At 42.1% G+C, this 17,655-nt stretch overlaps 3 protein-coding genes across 3 annotated transcripts in view; all 3 read right to left on the minus strand.

The window, feature by feature from the left end:
- Nucleotides 1–17,655, minus strand: part of pop5 (POP5 homolog, ribonuclease P/MRP subunit) — a 270,905-nt gene that overhangs the window by 209,690 nt on the left and 43,560 nt on the right. The gene's annotated exons all lie outside the window — the stretch shown is intronic.
- Nucleotides 22–4,251, minus strand: c18h12orf43 (chromosome 18 C12orf43 homolog). The gene is made up of 6 exons (XM_028824263.2): nucleotides 4,083–4,251; nucleotides 2,811–2,856; nucleotides 1,075–1,173; nucleotides 725–789; nucleotides 521–611; nucleotides 22–441 (listed from the first exon to the last, which is right to left on the minus strand). Exons 1-6 carry the CDS (start codon nucleotides 4,219–4,221, stop codon nucleotides 87–89), a joined length of 795 nt encoding a protein of 264 aa, XP_028680096.1. The 5' UTR covers nucleotides 4,222–4,251; the 3' UTR covers nucleotides 22–86.
- On the minus strand, nucleotides 6,928–17,112 carry rab36 (RAB36, member RAS oncogene family). Its single transcript, XM_028824789.2, has 11 exons — nucleotides 16,811–17,112; nucleotides 16,556–16,660; nucleotides 13,602–13,693; nucleotides 12,983–13,048; nucleotides 12,794–12,895; nucleotides 12,394–12,458; nucleotides 12,252–12,303; nucleotides 11,116–11,197; nucleotides 10,476–10,566; nucleotides 8,672–8,791; nucleotides 6,928–8,351 (listed from the first exon to the last, which is right to left on the minus strand). Exons 2-11 carry the CDS (start codon nucleotides 16,622–16,624, stop codon nucleotides 8,284–8,286), a joined length of 807 nt encoding a protein of 268 aa, XP_028680622.1. The 5' UTR covers nucleotides 16,625–16,660; nucleotides 16,811–17,112; the 3' UTR covers nucleotides 6,928–8,283.

The following is a 17,655-nucleotide window of genomic DNA, read 5'->3' on the forward strand; positions in this document are numbered from 1 at the left end:
TAACGGTGAGCTACACAGAGGTTTACAAAATATCCCCTTTATTAAATTCCCTGTACACCTTTATATTCAAGCTGCCTGAGTCCCCGTCACAAGTCCATGTGCTCCTGCTGCACCGTTTTCAGCTTTTTCTTCTTGCTTTTCATTTTTGGATTCTGCCTGTCACTTGTAACATCTCTCTGGTGAAATGTGTCTGTGCTGTAGTAGCATTTTTCCATAGTGGCCCCTTCATCTTCTTTGCCACACATGTAAATCCCTGCCCCACTTTCCTCCTGTCTCTGTTTCTTTTTCTTCTTCTTTTTTTTCTTTTCCTTGCTTTCTGATACTGTAGCATCTCCTCCATTAGGTGTTGCCCTCTGCCTTTCGATGACACTGTGCTTGAGAATGTCCTGTCCGGAGACTGCTGCCTCTATCAGCCTGCTCTCTAATTCACCTTCAGAATCACTAAGGGGTAAAAAGCATACTGTCAGGCCTAAGTGACTCTTCCCATGGTGCCACAGACAACAAATAACATCAGCCATACCTGGAGCTGACAGCAGGCCTGCGCCTGGCCTCCTGCTGATGACTTGTAACCTTGACATCTTCTGAAACTGAGGTGGAAAACAAGCGGAAACCTAAATCCATACAAAAAGACATTCATTAAACATCTGCCTGCACTGAGTGGCCAAGGTGGAGAGTACCAGATATTACATTTTGAGCGCAAGGGCATGAAATTTGTTGGGCTAACCTTCATCACTGGCAGGTCTTTGAAGAGGAATCCCTTTCACGGCATTACTTGTCACAACGATACAGCTGGAATGGAGGAGAGCAAAGCAAAGACTGCATTAGTAGGCATAGAGGATACTCGGTTAGGCGTGGAGAGAGGTGTCTGGTAAGCTGCCACCTCATTGCCCTCACCTCCACAAGTCAACAATGTAGACACGTGGAATAAATGGTCAACAAAAGCACTATGAGGACATTTACTGGATGTCACTGTAGAGCAATTAGGTGTATGGGATTGATGAGCTTATAATCAAAATGATTGTTTTGTGTCAGTTGCCTAGTTGGCACAAAATCCAAAATATGAAAAGAGCCTACCTGTCTAACATGGCACCCAGCTTCTTGGCAACATGACAGCGGAATTCTGGAGTTGTCTGCAGCTCGTTACCTGTGTTCTCCTCAGCTTCCTTTCTTTTACTTTGGTAAGAAAAATGAAGGGGAGAAAAATTAATTATCTTGAAACAAACCATAAGTGTGGAGGTGAATAGTGAGAACTTTAAACACTCACACGTGAATGGACAGCAAGCAGAGAGACAAAAACACTGAACAACATGAGCGGGAACCCACCCTTGTTTCTTTAAACTTAAAGCAACTTAATCCAGTTCACAGTCGTAGAGGTCAGTGCCTGACCTGGTAGTATCTGGGTACAAGGTAGGAAAAAGCCCTGGACATGATACTAGTCCATCACAGCAGCCCACTTGGCTATACACAACACACCCAAGGGTAATTTTAGAATTGCCAAACAGTTTAACACTCACATCTTTGGGAATGTGGAAGGAAAAGCCACATGGACAGAGGAGTGTAAACAAGACAAGGACAAATTGAGTGACACCTTAAAAAAAAGCAGAGACACGGAGACCAGCAGAGTGATACACACGTTAACCAGCTGTGGGACATACAGAGAAAGGGGAGCAGGGCAGACATTTTGGGTTTTCTGTTTATTAAAATGAAGTTCTTTTCATACATCCTTGTTTATCATGCCACGTGTTGGTCAGACCTGTGAGTATTTCTCCATACTCTACAAGTGACAATATTAATACTAATGCTGTTAATATACAGTGCTTGTGAAAACATTAAAACTGCCACAACAAAGATAAAGCAGTAAGGCCAATTAAAAAAAAACTTAAAACTGACCTGGTGTCTTAACACGAGTGGCATTAAGAAAGCGGACAGAGACCACTAGAAAAATGTAACAAGTACCAACAATGGACTTCATTTACTGCCCTTTTCTCCACAACGTAATTCAACATCACATATTAGTCACCAGTCTTTTTTGTGGTTTAATTAATCCAACCTGTTATGCATGAAAAACACTTAATACACCACACAGGGCTTTTTACTGGTTAAATGCTTGTCTGGAAACTGCCCACCTCGCACAGAAGTGAAGTGAGTTCTTTGAAGAGCACAGAGACTGGTAGAAAACAAGTTTAAATAATCATCGAAAGCTGCCATTCGTCAGAGAGATCAAATTGATGATGATGAAGAATGTGAAGGTGGATAGCAGAAAAGTGATTTGAACAATTCACGCCGACTGTGTTCATAATACAGCATTTGGGGGACTGCTTTACCCTCACAATAGTGTGCATCCTCTTTCCATGCTCTAAAATAACGAGAGCCAAAGCCCATGGTCTGTAGCAGGGTGGTGCTGCAGCAATTCCTTTCAAATTCTTTATAAATGGGCCACTTCAGTGCTGCATGCACAGCGTCCAAGTGTGGATGTCTTATGAAAGTGCCTGTTCCCCATGAAGTATAAAGTGGCTTGGCTTTTGTTTGTAGACTGTGTATCCATGTAAAATGTGATTTATCATCTTAAGATATGCATGGCCTAAGCTAGATGATCTACACAACTAGTTTATTGCACAGTATATTCCTAGGTACCAGAGGAAGCACTGGAACCCCATCCAGGCTGGGGTCCTGCATTATGGTGGCATTAAGTGGAATCACAAAATGTATGGTTAAATGGATGAAAGAATTTGATCAAATACAGACATACACGTAAAACAACAGAGAAATGAAAAGACTGTGGAGAGAGGGAAAAGTAATATCAAACTCACCCACAGCTGCGCCCTGATGAAGTCGGCCCATCATCTGAATTCTTCCCTGAAGAGAGATGTCAGATTGTAACAAGTGAGACTTCTGGTACATAAATATGGTGTTGGGAACATTATGTACTGTGATTGTGTTCCTAAGAATAACTTATTAATGCCTTAAAATCACTTCATTTTTTTTTGTCTGGTATCTCCTGACTAACCAGTATGAGAAAAACCCAAATATGATGTATCGTTTGACACGTTTTGATGTTCATTTATGCAAGGCGTCAAGCTTTTTGGGGTTCTCCCCTATTTTGATCCCCATAGAATTGAAAACCCCACATGTTTAGGCCATTTTTGGATAATTTGCACAGGAAATTACTCCCTTATGATAAAGAGTAAATCAATAGGTGTCTACAGCAAAATTGATCAAAAGGATGTAAAGGTGGGCATGCCACATCAATCGACCCCTGAGGTTTGCCCCCTAATGGGATACAAGGGGTCAAAGCTACTACTTTGTACAAAATTTTTAAAAAAATCAGGATTAGCAATATAGGCACGTGGAGCGTCATTTTATGCTATTTTCATAATTGCTGACAAGGCGTATGATAGAATTTTTATTTGATTCTGTACTGGTGCTCCTAGTCTTCTAATCTAAGGGACACTCACATAAGGTTAAAATGACAAATTTCAAACTTAAGCATGTGGAGTACTGTTTTAGACTATTACATAGTCAATGATTACGAATATCGTATTATTGTGATCGTTTACAAGGGATCTGGTTCTCTCTGGACCTCAATCAGAGGGTGAAAAATGACTAATACATGCGAGAATATGTAGACTTTAAACGTTAAAACTGAAACACACATTTTAATATTGCTGGTATTTGACGCAACTTTTCTTGTTTATTATGTACTTTTACTAAACGATGTAACGTTTGCTTTGAACCCAGGTCTACATACCAGCAGTGTTCTCTCCATTAATGTACACCACAGGGTGTGCCCTGGGACCGAACTGCTGTGTTCTCTGCCAATTAAAGCGGTATGGGGGGCATCTTCAAGTCTCTAGTAATCATCCAATCCTAGACATCCTACTTGCTGTCTTCTAGCAGATTTAGGCTTGATTAACGGTATACAAGCTCCAAATTTACTGATTTTCTAGAACTGAGTTCACGTTTTGAGTTTTCGAAACAAACTGCAAGTCAAACTTCATTCGTTCACGGATTTCACACCGGGGTGTATTAAATGTCATATAAATAGTGCAAAACATTAAGGTAACCAGGTCCTACGTCAGTACCTGCAGAAGAATCACTGGTTTTAAAGCTCCATGTTGCCTCCCGTAGCCGTTCCGACTCATCCTCACTACTGGAACTGCTACTGGAGCCGCTACTGGGATCACCACGTTCAGTGTACTTCGACACACGAGACGCCGCCATGACTCCTCAATCTCAAGCGCGACGCCTTCTGGGAAACGTAGTTTGTCGTGAGCGTAGCGTAACCGGGGTGACGACCCGGATGTGTACTTCAACTGCATACAGGAAGTTGTCGTTCAACAATTTTTCTCGTAATGCTTGGATTTGGAGTCAATGATTTAGTCATCTTTAGAAGTTCGAACGGAGAGGTCGTCTTTCTGAGTTCTCGTAACTGTCTGGAATTTTCACCCCTTGAGCGTTTTGGTGGAAATGACTACTGCCTTCGAAGATTTGTTTTAGATTTTTTGTAAAATACGGATATTATTGAGACGTGCCGCTTTATTAAGCAATCGATCTTTAAGCTCTGTATTTTTGCACACTATAGCTCAATTTATAATTGCAGGAATGCAGATCCCAGCCTGCATTTCTCTATTGAAGAAAGGCCAGCCCATGACAGATTACGCCTTCCCCAAATTAAATACAAAATGAAGGACAGTGCTGCTCCCTACTGGTAAGTGCTTCTGTTGTAAACGCGGCGCACAATTCAATAGTATTGATTTGAAAGTTATTTAATAATAATAATAGATTTATTATATAGCGCCATTCCCATACTGAAAGTACCTCATAGAAATTCAGAATGAACAACAGTGCATTTATATCATTGGATACGATTAATACACATTATAAATGCAATAAACGCAAAGGTTAGAATTAGAACAAGAGACGATAAACCAGAGTAAAAAAATCTGAATTACCGTAAACCGCAGTAATTCGGGGTGGTCGTAAAAAATGTCATGGTTTATACTTCGTAAGGTACAAGTACTGTATATAATAAAGTATAGTAATGTCAAATATTTGATATATTAAAATGTGTCCTTCAATCTAAAATATTCTTAATAATAATTGAAATGTGTCATTTTTCACCCTCTGGCCAGGTCCATAAAGGGCTAGATTCCTAGTTAAGGATCAAAAATAACGTAATATTCGTAATTAGTGACGTTGCAATAGTCTAAAACTACAGCGCACATGCTTATGTTTGAAACATGTAATTTTTAAACCTCAGTGAGAAGACCTTAGTAGATTAGCACCACAGGTAAAGAATCACATATCAAAAATGTTACCATAATCGTGATCAGCAACCTTTAAATAGCAGAAAACGACACTCCACGTGCCTATATTAGTGATTTCCCCTTTATTGAAAATGTGTGCAAAGGATTAACTTTGACCCCTCATATCCCATTCAGGGGTGAACCCCCTGTGGTTGGCTGATTGGCAGGCACAAGAAGTCCTGGTCATTTGTGATGGAGACACCGTTTCCTCTTATTATAAAGGTATTATTTCCTGCACAGGATGTGGTACAGAGATTGCCTAAAACTTAGGGTTTTCTGGGTTTAGGGGGCCAAAAATATGAGGAACCCCATAAAGCTCAACGTCTTACATAACTAGATATCAAGACAAGCTGACCAGGGGTTTTCTTATACCAGTGACCTGAAGTGATTTTAAAGCATTCACAGGTCATTCCTATCAACAAAATACAAGATATGAAAAGAAAACCCTGATCAAATAACACATTATGTGATACAAATGCAAATCCTCCTTGGCACCTGCACAGAGAGGTAAACTGAAAGAAGGCTCAGAATGTCAGGGTCAATAGCGGACAGTAGCGTAGTGATGGATCAGGTGACCGATGTAGTCTGGTGCTAGGCCATTTTAAAACACTGTAGGTTAAAACAGAATGGTATATTCAGTCCTCTAAAACACAGGGAAGGCAGAGCAGGATGAGTGTGATGTGCTTGCTAAGGTGGGTTTGTGGAAGGACTCTTGCAGAAGAGTTTTGAACCAAGTGGAGCTGTGATAACAGATTGGAAGGGGCACCAGCTGTAGGGAGTTACAGTAGTTGGTCTTGGGTGTAATACAAGCACGGACAAGTTCCTCAGACTCAAAGAAAAGGGAGGAATGAGTGAATACAGGATAAGTTTAGGTGGAAGTAAGAAAGTTTTTTAATGTGATTCATGTGGGAAGAATAAGGAAGGGAGGAATCATAAAATGACACCAAGATTCCTAGCAGAGGAAGACGGCCTGATGATTTCATCAGCCAGCGTGATTAAGAAGGAGCTTGTGTAAGCAGAGCTTTAGTCCCAATTCACGTGACTTTAGTTTTGTTACAGTTTCATATTAAAGAGTTGTGTTACATCCAGGTTTTAATTTCACCAAGGCAAACTGTGAATTAGAGAAACTCTAATGAGCATTCACTTTTAACACTGATAGATATCATAAAAATGATGATGCAGTACAAAGCTTCAAATAATATTGCTAAGGAAAGCACGTAGATTCGGAAGAGCAGTGAGAGGGCCAAGGACAGAGCTTGTGTGATTAAGACTAAAAAACTCTGGCCTACCAGCCAAACAAGAACAGAATAGGTTTATGTCAAATCATTAGCAGAGTAAATGTGAATGGTTCTTTACAATTTATTGGGCATCATATGGTCAGTGTTCTTCATGATATAAGCATGGTGCCGCTATAAAATTTGCATTGATTTATGACATTTGTTCATTTTGTTCGATTGAATACATTAGGGCTACTGTTAACTGCACAGCTACCAGGTCTCACTACACCAGTAAAGCATGTCTTTAATAGTTAAAACCACCATGGGCCTTGACTGGCGAGATCTTCACGGAGCTGTTGCAGCACTATGGATGTGTGATATGAAGAAGATCATGAAAACATACATAGCAGGCAGAAAGTCAAGTTTATTTATTAAAATATACCACGTGTCATGTGGGTTCAGCCAGATGCCACGTGGTCATAAAAAATAAAACACAGCAACAAGGCCTATTTCAGCTAGAGCTGCTGATTACAATGAAGATAGAACTGGACCTGAACCTTTTTATTGCTGTATTAATAATGTAGCATGGCTATTTCAGCCCCCAAAGTGTGAGTTTGTCCAATTTTAATTTTATAGGGCAGTGTCTAGTACAGCTCCCGCTGTGTTACTTGAGAATGGCTGCTTGTAGGTCCTTTAAATGCTGCAACTGAAAGAGGCAACGAGGTGAACGTCTCAGAGAAGCACTTGGGATCAGTGGCTGAACAGGCGCACATCAGCTAGGAGACACTGACGTCTAAGCACTGGCTACTGAGGCCTCCTCTGAATGACAAGAAATGGAGAGCAAAAAGCACACCATACAAATGGGAAGTTAGCAAGTGGGATTAGATCAGAACCGGAAGGTACTAATGTCGAACCACTGGACCAAATGGCATCACGTTAATCACAAAAAGAGTAAAGGGGATTGAAAGTAAAAACTCTCTAGAAATGAGTAAGTGACTTGGGATATGAACTAGGAAACCCTAATATCTAACCAGAGGACCACATGGTACCCTCTGAATGATATACTGGTGAGGAGACAGAAGATCAACACTGTGAGTTAGTAAATAAACTGGGATCTAAGCTGAGGGTACTGGTATCCAAAGACTGGGTCACACAGTATCTTCAGAATTACAAGTAATAGGGAGTGGACATAAGAAATATAATAAGCCATAAGGGAATGAGAATGTCCAGTGAAAGGTATTGCTAACCTGCTGCGGCTTCATGCGGCATTCTCAGAATGACATCTAATGGGGAAAAAGAGTGAACAAACGTGAGACGGGGGCGGGGACTAATTAAACTGGGATATGGGGGGGGGGAACTATTTAAACTGGGATGTAATGGTATCAAACCACTAACCAATAATATGCCATTCAGAGAGGAGTCAAAAGTCACTGATCCAACCGCTTCTTGTGAATGATATACTGGGAGGAGGACTGAAGAAACTCTCCAATGGTAGTCTGAGTAGTGGAAATGGGATCTGAGCACCGTGGCCTCCTTGGAACAGCACCTGTCGGTGAGGGGACTCATCTCGAGGGTACATTCAGAGGCAGTGAATGTCGTAGCTGGGCTGTGAAGTGGGTCGCTTTTCCCGGAGCCATGACGCCACTGCTGAAGAGTACGAGCCGAGTATCTCAAGATGAATGCGGTGGTTATGGCTGTCCATCGTCCACGCGTGCCTCACGAGGCACATACAGGCAGAGTTTGTCTCCTGTACCGACAAGCTAACAGCAACCCAGACCAGGCTCGGCTGTTCTCTTTGACTGTGGTGCTTCTGCGTTCTCATCAATTCCTGGAGGTTCAAAATGAAATAAAAAGGGATAATCTGATTGGAAGGAAGTTGGATGTGTGTTTGTCCAGCATGCAAATCCATACCATTGAACCCCTCTCTGCCAGATTTTGCACATATTCTCCATTTGTACAGGGGTAGACCATAGGCTATCTTTTTTTTTTTCCCCAAAATTCAGTTGGCGCCCATATCCTGGGCAGCACCAGGTACCCTGCTTGTCAGGCATAAAGAAGGAGCCAAATGACAAGTGACTTTCTAAAACTGGTAACTGTCTTCAAGTAAACCAGCAGAGCAATGGCAAATTGCCTCTCACTCCCACTTACTGATCACATTGGCCTCCCCAATCCTGGCAGTGGACAGACTAGAGTTTTCCAGTTCTCGAAGCATTGATTCTTCAAATGCTAAAGCCGCCATCCTGAAGAAGAACTCCTGCACATTTTGCCCTGGAGAGAGGAAAAATGAACAGATCCATGACCAGGGAGGAAGAAGTGGAGTTCCAGCTGAACTTTGCATTCCCCTCTTGGAATTTGTATCATGTAGCTCAGCTGCTGTAACCAGACCTTCTCTGTCAAGCCAGCAGGTCCAGGGTGCCGTAGCCCTTTCTATGGAGACAACACCGGTAACATGCTTCATGAAAAAACACATGAGAATTCCTCTGCTCTGGTTTACTCTCTATTCCTATCAAAGCTTCTTATCTATCCATTCCTCCATTATCAGATCTACTTTGAACGCTGTAGGGCCACAGGAGAAGCTACCTCCAAGTGCACCGCATTCAAATAGACCAGTGATTCTCAACCTTTTTGGTTTCTCAACCCACTTTTTCCCATATAATGTCCTTACAACCCACCATTCACTCCAAGCTAATCGTTTCCAATCATCAGCGCAGGGAGAGGGCATCGAGCATGATTGATAGATCATTAGAGTATGGTTGTCGTCTTGGGATCCATTGATAAACCAAGTGTGATCGTCAGAACAGGAGGAGGATCGAGCGTGATGATTGGGGCAGCAATGCACCACGGTCCACCAAAGCCTACTACCAATAAAAACAGTAGCAGCTGACAACCAGAAGTGGGCCATGATACAGTGGTTGAGAAACACTTACATAGACCCCATTTATAGCCACTGGTCTTAAACACATCTATCATTCTAATTCAGAATGTACCCCAAACTATGGTGTCGTCTCCTCCTATCCATATCACGTGTACACCATTACTTCTGAAGATCATCTCTACCTAGGGTGGACCCCTAATTTAGATGCCATTCTCCAGTATAATGCATTCAGGCAGAAGAATCCCTTAATAGCTACAGCTCAAATTTATCCAGGATACATCCCAGAATTTACATACCTGTCCTGAGTCTCCCTCATGCAGACAGATCTCCTTGATAACTAAAACTCAAGGAGATGTTCCCATCATCTTTATCTAGGATGGACCCCAAATGTAGATGCCATCCTCCTTGATTGCCCCATCACACCATTACTGTCTTTGTCACATCCGTATATAAAATGGACCTTCAAGTGAGATGTTCGAGTAGCACAGTTTGGACCTTAATAACCATACCTGATGAAGATGTTTCCATCCTCTCTGTCTAACTGGGATGTTGGCTCTCAATAAGCCTTACTCAGAGTCCCTTTATTCCAGGTATGTCTGTCTAGTAAGGACCCCTAATTTAAATATCCCCTACTCATACAGACCACCTTATTGTCCACCGTCCATAGCAATGTGCCATTCACTCCTGTCTTGAGTGGATTTTTAATTTAGACACCGGCCTCCCAAATATCTCTATTTAGAAAGGTTCAAATGATTGTCTATTTATGTTGAACCTCTAATTTAGAAGCACCCCTTCAGTAGCCCAAAGTCATAAAGTCCCCCCTCATCATCTCTGACACTGCTGAACCTCTGCTTTAGATGCTGATGCCCATCAGCCCTATTCAGACAGAGCCCACCAACTGCCCCTTTTCTAGTCCCTTTATCTCAATTTATATTGGACCCCTAATTTAGATACTATTCCCTTCATCTCCCCCACTCAGACAGCTCCCTTTAACAGCCACAGTTCCTACTGCGAAGGCAGACCCCCTGATTTACACTGATCCTGTCAATATACTCCGCTCTTATCAATGCCACTGACCTGTTTTAGCAGAGACTGACCAATATTCGGCCTGCATTTCTGAGGCTATTCTGATGGCATCATTTTCAGTTCTTTCACATTCAGCTGGGGACTAAAAGGAAAGGAGAAGGTGGTCAGAGAATAGAAGTGAAAAACTAGGAGGCAGCAAACTCAGAGATGTCACACATGTCGCAGTGCCAGGGGATGAAGATGAAGGCAGAGGATAGTTTGATATTCGGGTCACATTCTGAGCATATTAAAAATGTTTTAGATTACACAACTCACATGCCTTGCTACACATGTCAGAGGTATAAAAGACCATTTTGAATAAGATTTAACATTTCTAGCTGATTTTGTATGTTACCAAACTTGTGTATTCCTGCTAAGGGTAAGTTCTGATTGGGGATCACACAGAGCAGTTCAAAGAGTGCAGGATTGCTCTTTCTCCACGAGAGGGCGCCTATGCATCATAAATCTAGAGGGCTTTTGAATTCAGTCAAGAACTTTGCCTGTGAGAAACCACACAACAACCTGACTGAATCCTTTGATATTGAATAATTTATTATACTTGACCTCTTTAAAAATGCACAGAAACTGCATTCTTCATGTGATTAATTACACTCCGAATCAACACTGAAAAAATTAAGCCAACACACCGTACCAAGAGATCTCTTTTGGTGCCCACCAGGAAGATATTTGGGGAAGTGTTTTCATTCTCCTTCAGAGCATCTTGTAGCCACTGCCTGAGATAAAGACAAGGGTTCAAGCAAATCAACAGGTCAACTAGAATACAGAGGTTAATAAAACCTGTGAGGGAGGCTTAAGGCTCAAGTGGACTTTGGTAATAGGAAAAATGTAACCAGGGCGTACACTCATTTTCTACTATCCTCAGAATAAATTCAAGTATCACAATCAATGGACCTAACCTTCAGACACAAAGGGAATCAAACAAAATGAGAGGAAAGAAATAGAACAGAAGCTTGTCAGGCCACCCTCCTTAACATGAGCAGCTAGTGGAGTCAGAGCCATGGTGGCAAGTCTTTGAAATCAATATAATATAATATGTGTGGGGGTTCATGTCTGTAGATCCTGTGCTGGACAGGCACCTGTCCAATGCTGTCAGACAGATTTTGGCTCCCACATTTTAGCTTGTATATACTTTGCATTTTCTTTTTTTGTCTGTGTGGTTTCTCTCTGCTTAGTCTGCTTTGCCTCCCAAAGACCTGTGTGTGTGTCAGTTTTAAATTGGCCCAGTGTGGTGATGTGTGCCTGGTGATGGACTGATGCCCTGTCTGGGATCCTTTTCCACCTTGTACCAAATGCTGTTAAGACAGCATCCAGCACTCATGATCCTGAATTGGACTAAGCAGGGTTTATAATATACTGTAATATAATATAATATAATATAATATAATAATACTGGTAATTTGTTCATAAATCCTGTGAACTTGCTTACTCTAGACCAGAGTCATACAAAGCCATAGACTGTCCTGCTAACATCACTTGCATACCAAGAAGAAACCCCTTAGGGATGCCAGTCTTACATGCCAGTCTTAGTTAGGACACACTCATTCACCCCAGTTCAATCACTACTCACCCTACCCCATCTGTTCCCAGTGTGGGATTTGCATGTAATGTAGCTTAGTAGGTCAGCAGATGTTATTGGTGCCCAACAGTACTTAGGACCCCAGTTCAAACTCTTTATAGAGTCTATACCTTCCTCTGGAGCTGGTAAGAGATTTCTTTAGCTGTTCCAGTTTCTCTCCCCAGTCCCATAATCCCACCATAGACACTCACCTGGTGTGCTCCAATGTCTTGATGTCAGCCAAGTCAAATACTGTAACGATGACTGAAAGAGATAAACAATTGATACCTAGTGAGTCTTGCCACCCACACCAGTTGAGTAACCATTAGGTGCTCAGTGTGGCACCATACTGACCTTGTGCTCCTCGATAATAGGCAGAAGCGATGCATTTGAACTTCTCCTGCCCTGCAGTGTCCCATCTGAAAGAGACAACAAGATATGAGAATAGGGAAGATGGGTGAGTGTGTGTGCACAAAACATTTCCCCATTTTGCCTCACCACAAATCTCTGCATTCTACAGGAAAGGAGATCTTCTAAAGGCTCCATTTAAAACTGACCGGACATACTATTACATGAATAAGGGCGCCTTTGACCGAATGACCCAACCCCATGAATTTGTAGGCAGGAAGTCCTTCTGTACCATCTCCAGTATGCCATACATATATGGCTTCAGGACTTCCTGACCTGATTTATCTCAGTCTTGGAAGGTCATGTTAATCTTGTCAACCTCCCACCAGTCCTGATGTTGACTTACATTTGGAGGGTGTGTGGTACTCCAGCAATTTCAAACCTCTCAATTTCAAAATCCACTCCGATTGTGGCCTTGTAGTCTCGATCAAAAACATCTTTACAAAACCTGGAGGATTCATATAAAAAAAATGGTTTGGAGTGACTACCAGATGGCAAACATTCTGAGTGGTGGCAATCCTGACGGTCCCCTTACCTGTTAATGAGACACGTTTTGCCGACATAAAGATCACCAACGACAACCACTTTTGAAATATTGAGCCTGAACCAGAAAAAAAAAACAACATGAGAGGTTTTGTGAAAGTTTTAGTGTTTCAAAGGCTGACCCTCCCCAGAGAGGCAGGACATGAGAGTCGGTGACCAGCAGCTCCTCTCAAACATCACATGGAGGTGCCTAATAATATTAGTGTGTCCTGAATAGGACCCTCTGTCCTGTCCTAATGTGAAACTGCAAACATCTCATGACCACCGTCTGACTGATTATTGAGGGCCAAATCTGAACAGCCATCCCACCACCTCCCCATCACCACCCTAGCCAGCATTCTGTTCAGGCCTCAAAACAGCCTTTTCTGAAGCTCTAGTTAATTTTATAAATTATTAAAATGATACAACATCTTTCCTGGAAACTCTACACCAACAAAATCACCAAAAAACACATACATGATGGTCTGTAAGTAGAGAAAGGAACACAATCATTCTAATGGAGTGAGTGGTCCAATCATGGAAGGATGTGGCCTCCGCTTAAGAGTTCACTTGGAATAAAAGCCCTAACTACAATGCACTCCTTGGCGTAAAGTCACAAGCACTGCACTTACCCCCCACTCCTAGTGTGCCGATTTTGACACGCTCCCTTCACTTTGCCGTGGAAGTCTTCTTTGAACTGTAAGCAAGACTCTGGCGTGTACCACTGTAAACACAAAGAGAGTGAACAAAATGGTCACACACTCACCGTGATGTCTTCTCTTATTCAAACTCCTCTTTTGTTTATTGGTCTGGTCATCCACACTGAAGCTATTTCAATAACAAGGGTCCAGCCTCAAAGTGGTAGTGATAATATTGTCATGTGCACAGAGTACACTGCCTGTCTACCAAACATGAACATGCTGACACTCTCCAGCGAATTAAGGCTACTAATCAGCACAAAGCAACCAATTAGCCATTGCTGTGATTATAGAACTCCGTAAATGACTTGCAGTCCCCTGCAGGTGTAAAGGCCATCGCTGTGTCACTTTCCAGGCCCGTCCTATTGACAACCCAGCAGCAGGTGGGAGGATTAAGCAGGAGGGAATCGCACAGGAAAAAGTTTAGTTGTCTGGTGAGGGAAAAACAAAAACACAACAACGTCCAGGCACAAAAAAAAGGATCTCACGGGAGTCACGCCACAACCACTTTCATCATAAGACCACCTCGGAGTTCAAGCAAATCAGCTGCTGCTCCACTGGGAAGGAGGAAGGATAATCTGCACTGATCAAAGTTGCAACTGGATGGTACTGGCTGGCACCGAAAAAGGAGGGCAGCATGGGCTAAACCCCCACCCCAATCCCTTTCACAACATGGAGAGCAATGATCTGGAGGTCAACATGTGTTCATGGTATGAAACTGCAACAGTTCCATAGACTGCAAGTATATCCAGTATACTGTGTACAGTAGATCAGCATACGTCAGTACATCTGGATATGAACAGCATCTCTCTGAAAGCGTATTGTACCTCTGTTTGATTCTGGGATATAATCTCTTGGTGTTTGTGCAGGTTTTATCTCAAAGTCAACAGGCATACTGGTAAATCTGAACTGGCCCAGTATACACATGACTTTGCCTGTGGAACCAGTACTATACATCAGCATACCACAATGGCAGCCCAGAATTGGACCAAACAGCTTAGACAGACAGATGTGAAAGGAACTATATAAGATAAGACAAGTGTTACGCCATAATATATTGGGTTTGAGATTTTACATGTATAAGAGTACAATGGACCTACTAGAGCTTCACCGGGGATAATCAATCGATCATCCATTCATTCATTTTCTGGACTCACATTGTACTTTACAGAACCGTGGTGCAGCACCCAACACAAGGAAGGAACTGACCCTAAATGGGATGCAAGTAAAGTTGTTAACTTCTTTCTAATGGTTTCTGGGTAGTATGCCTAAGTGCCTTACTGTAGTGTATAACACCAGCACCATACAATTTCAAGGACCTGAGCTGAAATGCAGAATTTGCCTGTGGGTTTTCTCCAGGTACACTCTTAAAAATAAAGTCGCCCAAGCAGTTCTTCAGAGTGATGCCAAAGTTTTGATTTCCAAAAGCCATCCCATACCATCCAAATGAAGGACCCAGAAAGAACCTTTATTTATTTAGCATGTGTTGATGATAACAGATTTGTGAAGTTCCAGTGGGTTCCTGATTTTAAAAAGATTCTTGCTGCATACAATAACACAGGCTTAGTTCCTCCTTTCTTGCTGTGTTTGCATGCTGCAAGGTAGCCTACCATACATTAAAGATTTCTGTTTTGTCCACAAATTAAGGATCTTTTCAATCCCCAACAAACCAACTACATATGCAAAGAGCCCCTCTAAGAATGAAATGCTTATTTGTCGAGCAATGGTTCTATAAGGAACCACACAACCCAGTACAGTGCCGTTTTTAAGAGTGTGCTACTGTTTTCCCTTCACACCACAAAGACTTGTCTTTCCAGTAGCTATTAGCATGAAAAAATGTAGTTCTGATTGTGGACACTTAATGCACTTAATGCTTTACACTTAATGCAGTCCAGTTAGGCTCCTTCTCCCAGCAGCCCTGTATTAAACTAAGGAGTTAAGAAAATGGATGAATGAATCAAACAATCCATTTATTTATACATTTATTGAGTATATATATATATATATATATATATATATATATATATATACATTTATTGAGTCACATTTGTGCTTCAGTTATTTAACACTGAAAGGCGGGGAGGTCTGTGAAAGAAAGGGATAGCAAACAAGTGTTTTCCAGAATTTCATGCGGATGAATCACAAAATACTGCCAACAATGACGCTTCCTATATGGACATATGGAAGGATCAGATCAAATCCAAGCAGAGATGACCAAAGCCTAAAAATGGGCTTATGTGCACGAGTGTGCCAAGTGATGGACTGGTACCTCGTCCTGGGCTTAGTGCAGCTCCGCTTGACCACGAGTAATGGACGGGTGTTTACTGGTGTGCTCCTTAAAGACGCCAAGTCGTTTAACAGATTAAACATCAACATGAATTCCATAAATGTGTTTCCTACGCTAACCACTGAGAAAGGCGTTATATCCAGAAGTGATTAAAAAGTGAAGCCTCTACGCTAGTGCTGTGGAGCAAAAGAACTTTGGGCGAAACTGACAATCAAATTGTGTGAAAGGATTTTGTACAGCAGATGAAAATGATTAAGTTAAAAAATGACAGATGCAAAGATTTAACACTACGTGGTAGGAAGGACAAAAACGTGAAGTGACTTTTTTCCCAACCTTCCTGCATTTCCAGTTTGACTCGCCTAATCTGCCTGACGGGTCGATTTCGCCGATCAGTTTTCTGCTCTGCTTATTTCTAATGTTTTTTTTATTATTATTATTATTATTATTATTATTATTATTATTATTCACTATAGCGCGGATCACCTTGTTTGAAACAGCTTCTGGCTCTTGGTGAAAGGTGTTAACTAAATCAGAAAACATGTAACTACTTTTTTGTGTTGTTTTTTTGCATTTTTCACGACTCATCTTTCATATTTCATACCTTTGGAAGTTTGGAGATGACCCTGTTTCTGCTCACAGGTACTGATATGTGTAGTTTGCCGCTGTCCATCTTCCAGTTCGTCCTTTCCCTCCGGCGCTTCTAAAACTGCAAGGGAAGCGAAAACATCGTAAAAGAAAAAAAAAACAAAACGAAGGCCCCTCGCCCTCAACGTTACAGTTAGACAGCGTAATAGAAAAGGACCACAAATCTGAGTCCCGAAAATCCAAATGTCCGCTGCCGGTCCGATCCACTCACCGCACGCAACACTTTCTCTCGGGCTTGGTTCAGATCCGAGGAGCCTAGGATCGCAGATATGCTGTGCCTCAGTTGCCATGGCAGCCGGCGTCCGCTCGACCAAGCGTCACGGGGCGTGGCCTATGTGTAGAAGAAAGAGAGCACCCTGCACGAGCGGCTCCCCTGCCCCTTACACAGCCTTCTTACTCGCATCTGCATGCCCCTCACGCTCGCCACTGTGTGAAGCTGCTTACCTGTACTTCTCATTGCGATGGGGGATATGCTTGAACGTCGTCTTGCGCAGCACTGCATTTCCACCTCCGCTCACCAATGACGGATACGCCAGTAAAGAAGTGGCAGTCCTTCAAGCTTAGATATACTGCAGTCTGTCTCCCTGACTACCATAAAAATGTGTGCCTTTTACTTGCAGACCTCAGTTCTCCATGTCTCTTCCTCTCACCATCATGAAGTGATGTGTAAGTAATCAGGTGCTTGGATCTCAATCCTATTGACCATTTTTGGGACAAGGTGAAAAGGGCTATTGGCAGGAAGACTATACAGCAATCTACATAATGCAGTCATTTCTGCTTGATACAAAATTCCTGACCAACTCATTGAGCATCTTAAAGAATCCGTGACAAGAAGAATTCATGGCGTTCAGATGGCCAAAGGCTGTGCAACACGCCACTAGAAAGATGGCCAAAATAAGGTGACAACTCCTTTAATTGCTCCTTTACTAAATAAAAGCATCCAACGGTTGAAGAGGGCACAGTCCTTGGGTGTTTAGGTAGTGGCTACAAAACCTCTAAACAACTGAAAAATAAGTCAAATGTTTATTACATATACTGTAAAGCTACACTTAGTCA

This window comes from Erpetoichthys calabaricus, chromosome 18 (genome assembly GCF_900747795.2).
Source record: "Erpetoichthys calabaricus chromosome 18, fErpCal1.3, whole genome shotgun sequence".
NCBI lineage: Eukaryota > Metazoa > Chordata > Cladistia > Polypteriformes > Polypteridae > Erpetoichthys > Erpetoichthys calabaricus.

Excerpts from the sequence above, each read along its gene's own strand:
- c18h12orf43 (XM_028824263.2), bottom strand. The coding sequence starts at position 4,221 with ATGGCGGCGTCTCGTGTGTCGAAGTACACTGAACGTGGTGATCCCAGT. Across the intron at positions 2,857-4,082 it reads AACCAGTGATTCTTCTGCAG|GGAAGAATTCAGATGATGGG; the intron begins GTACTGACGTAG and ends ATCTCTCTTCAG. Across the intron at positions 790-1,074 it reads CTGGGTGCCATGTTAGACAG|CTGTATCGTTGTGACAAGTA; the intron begins GTAGGCTCTTTT and ends CCTCCATTCCAG.
- rab36 (XM_028824789.2), bottom strand. The coding sequence starts at position 16,624 with ATGGACAGCGGCAAACTACACATATCAGTACCTGTGAGCAGAAACAGG. Across the intron at positions 12,896-12,982 it reads AAAACGTGTCTCATTAACAG|GTTTTGTAAAGATGTTTTTG; the intron begins GTAAGGGGACCG and ends TGAATCCTCCAG. Across the intron at positions 8,352-8,671 it reads TGGGGAGGCCAATGTGATCA|GAATTGATGAGAACGCAGAA; the intron begins GTAAGTGGGAGT and ends TTGAACCTCCAG.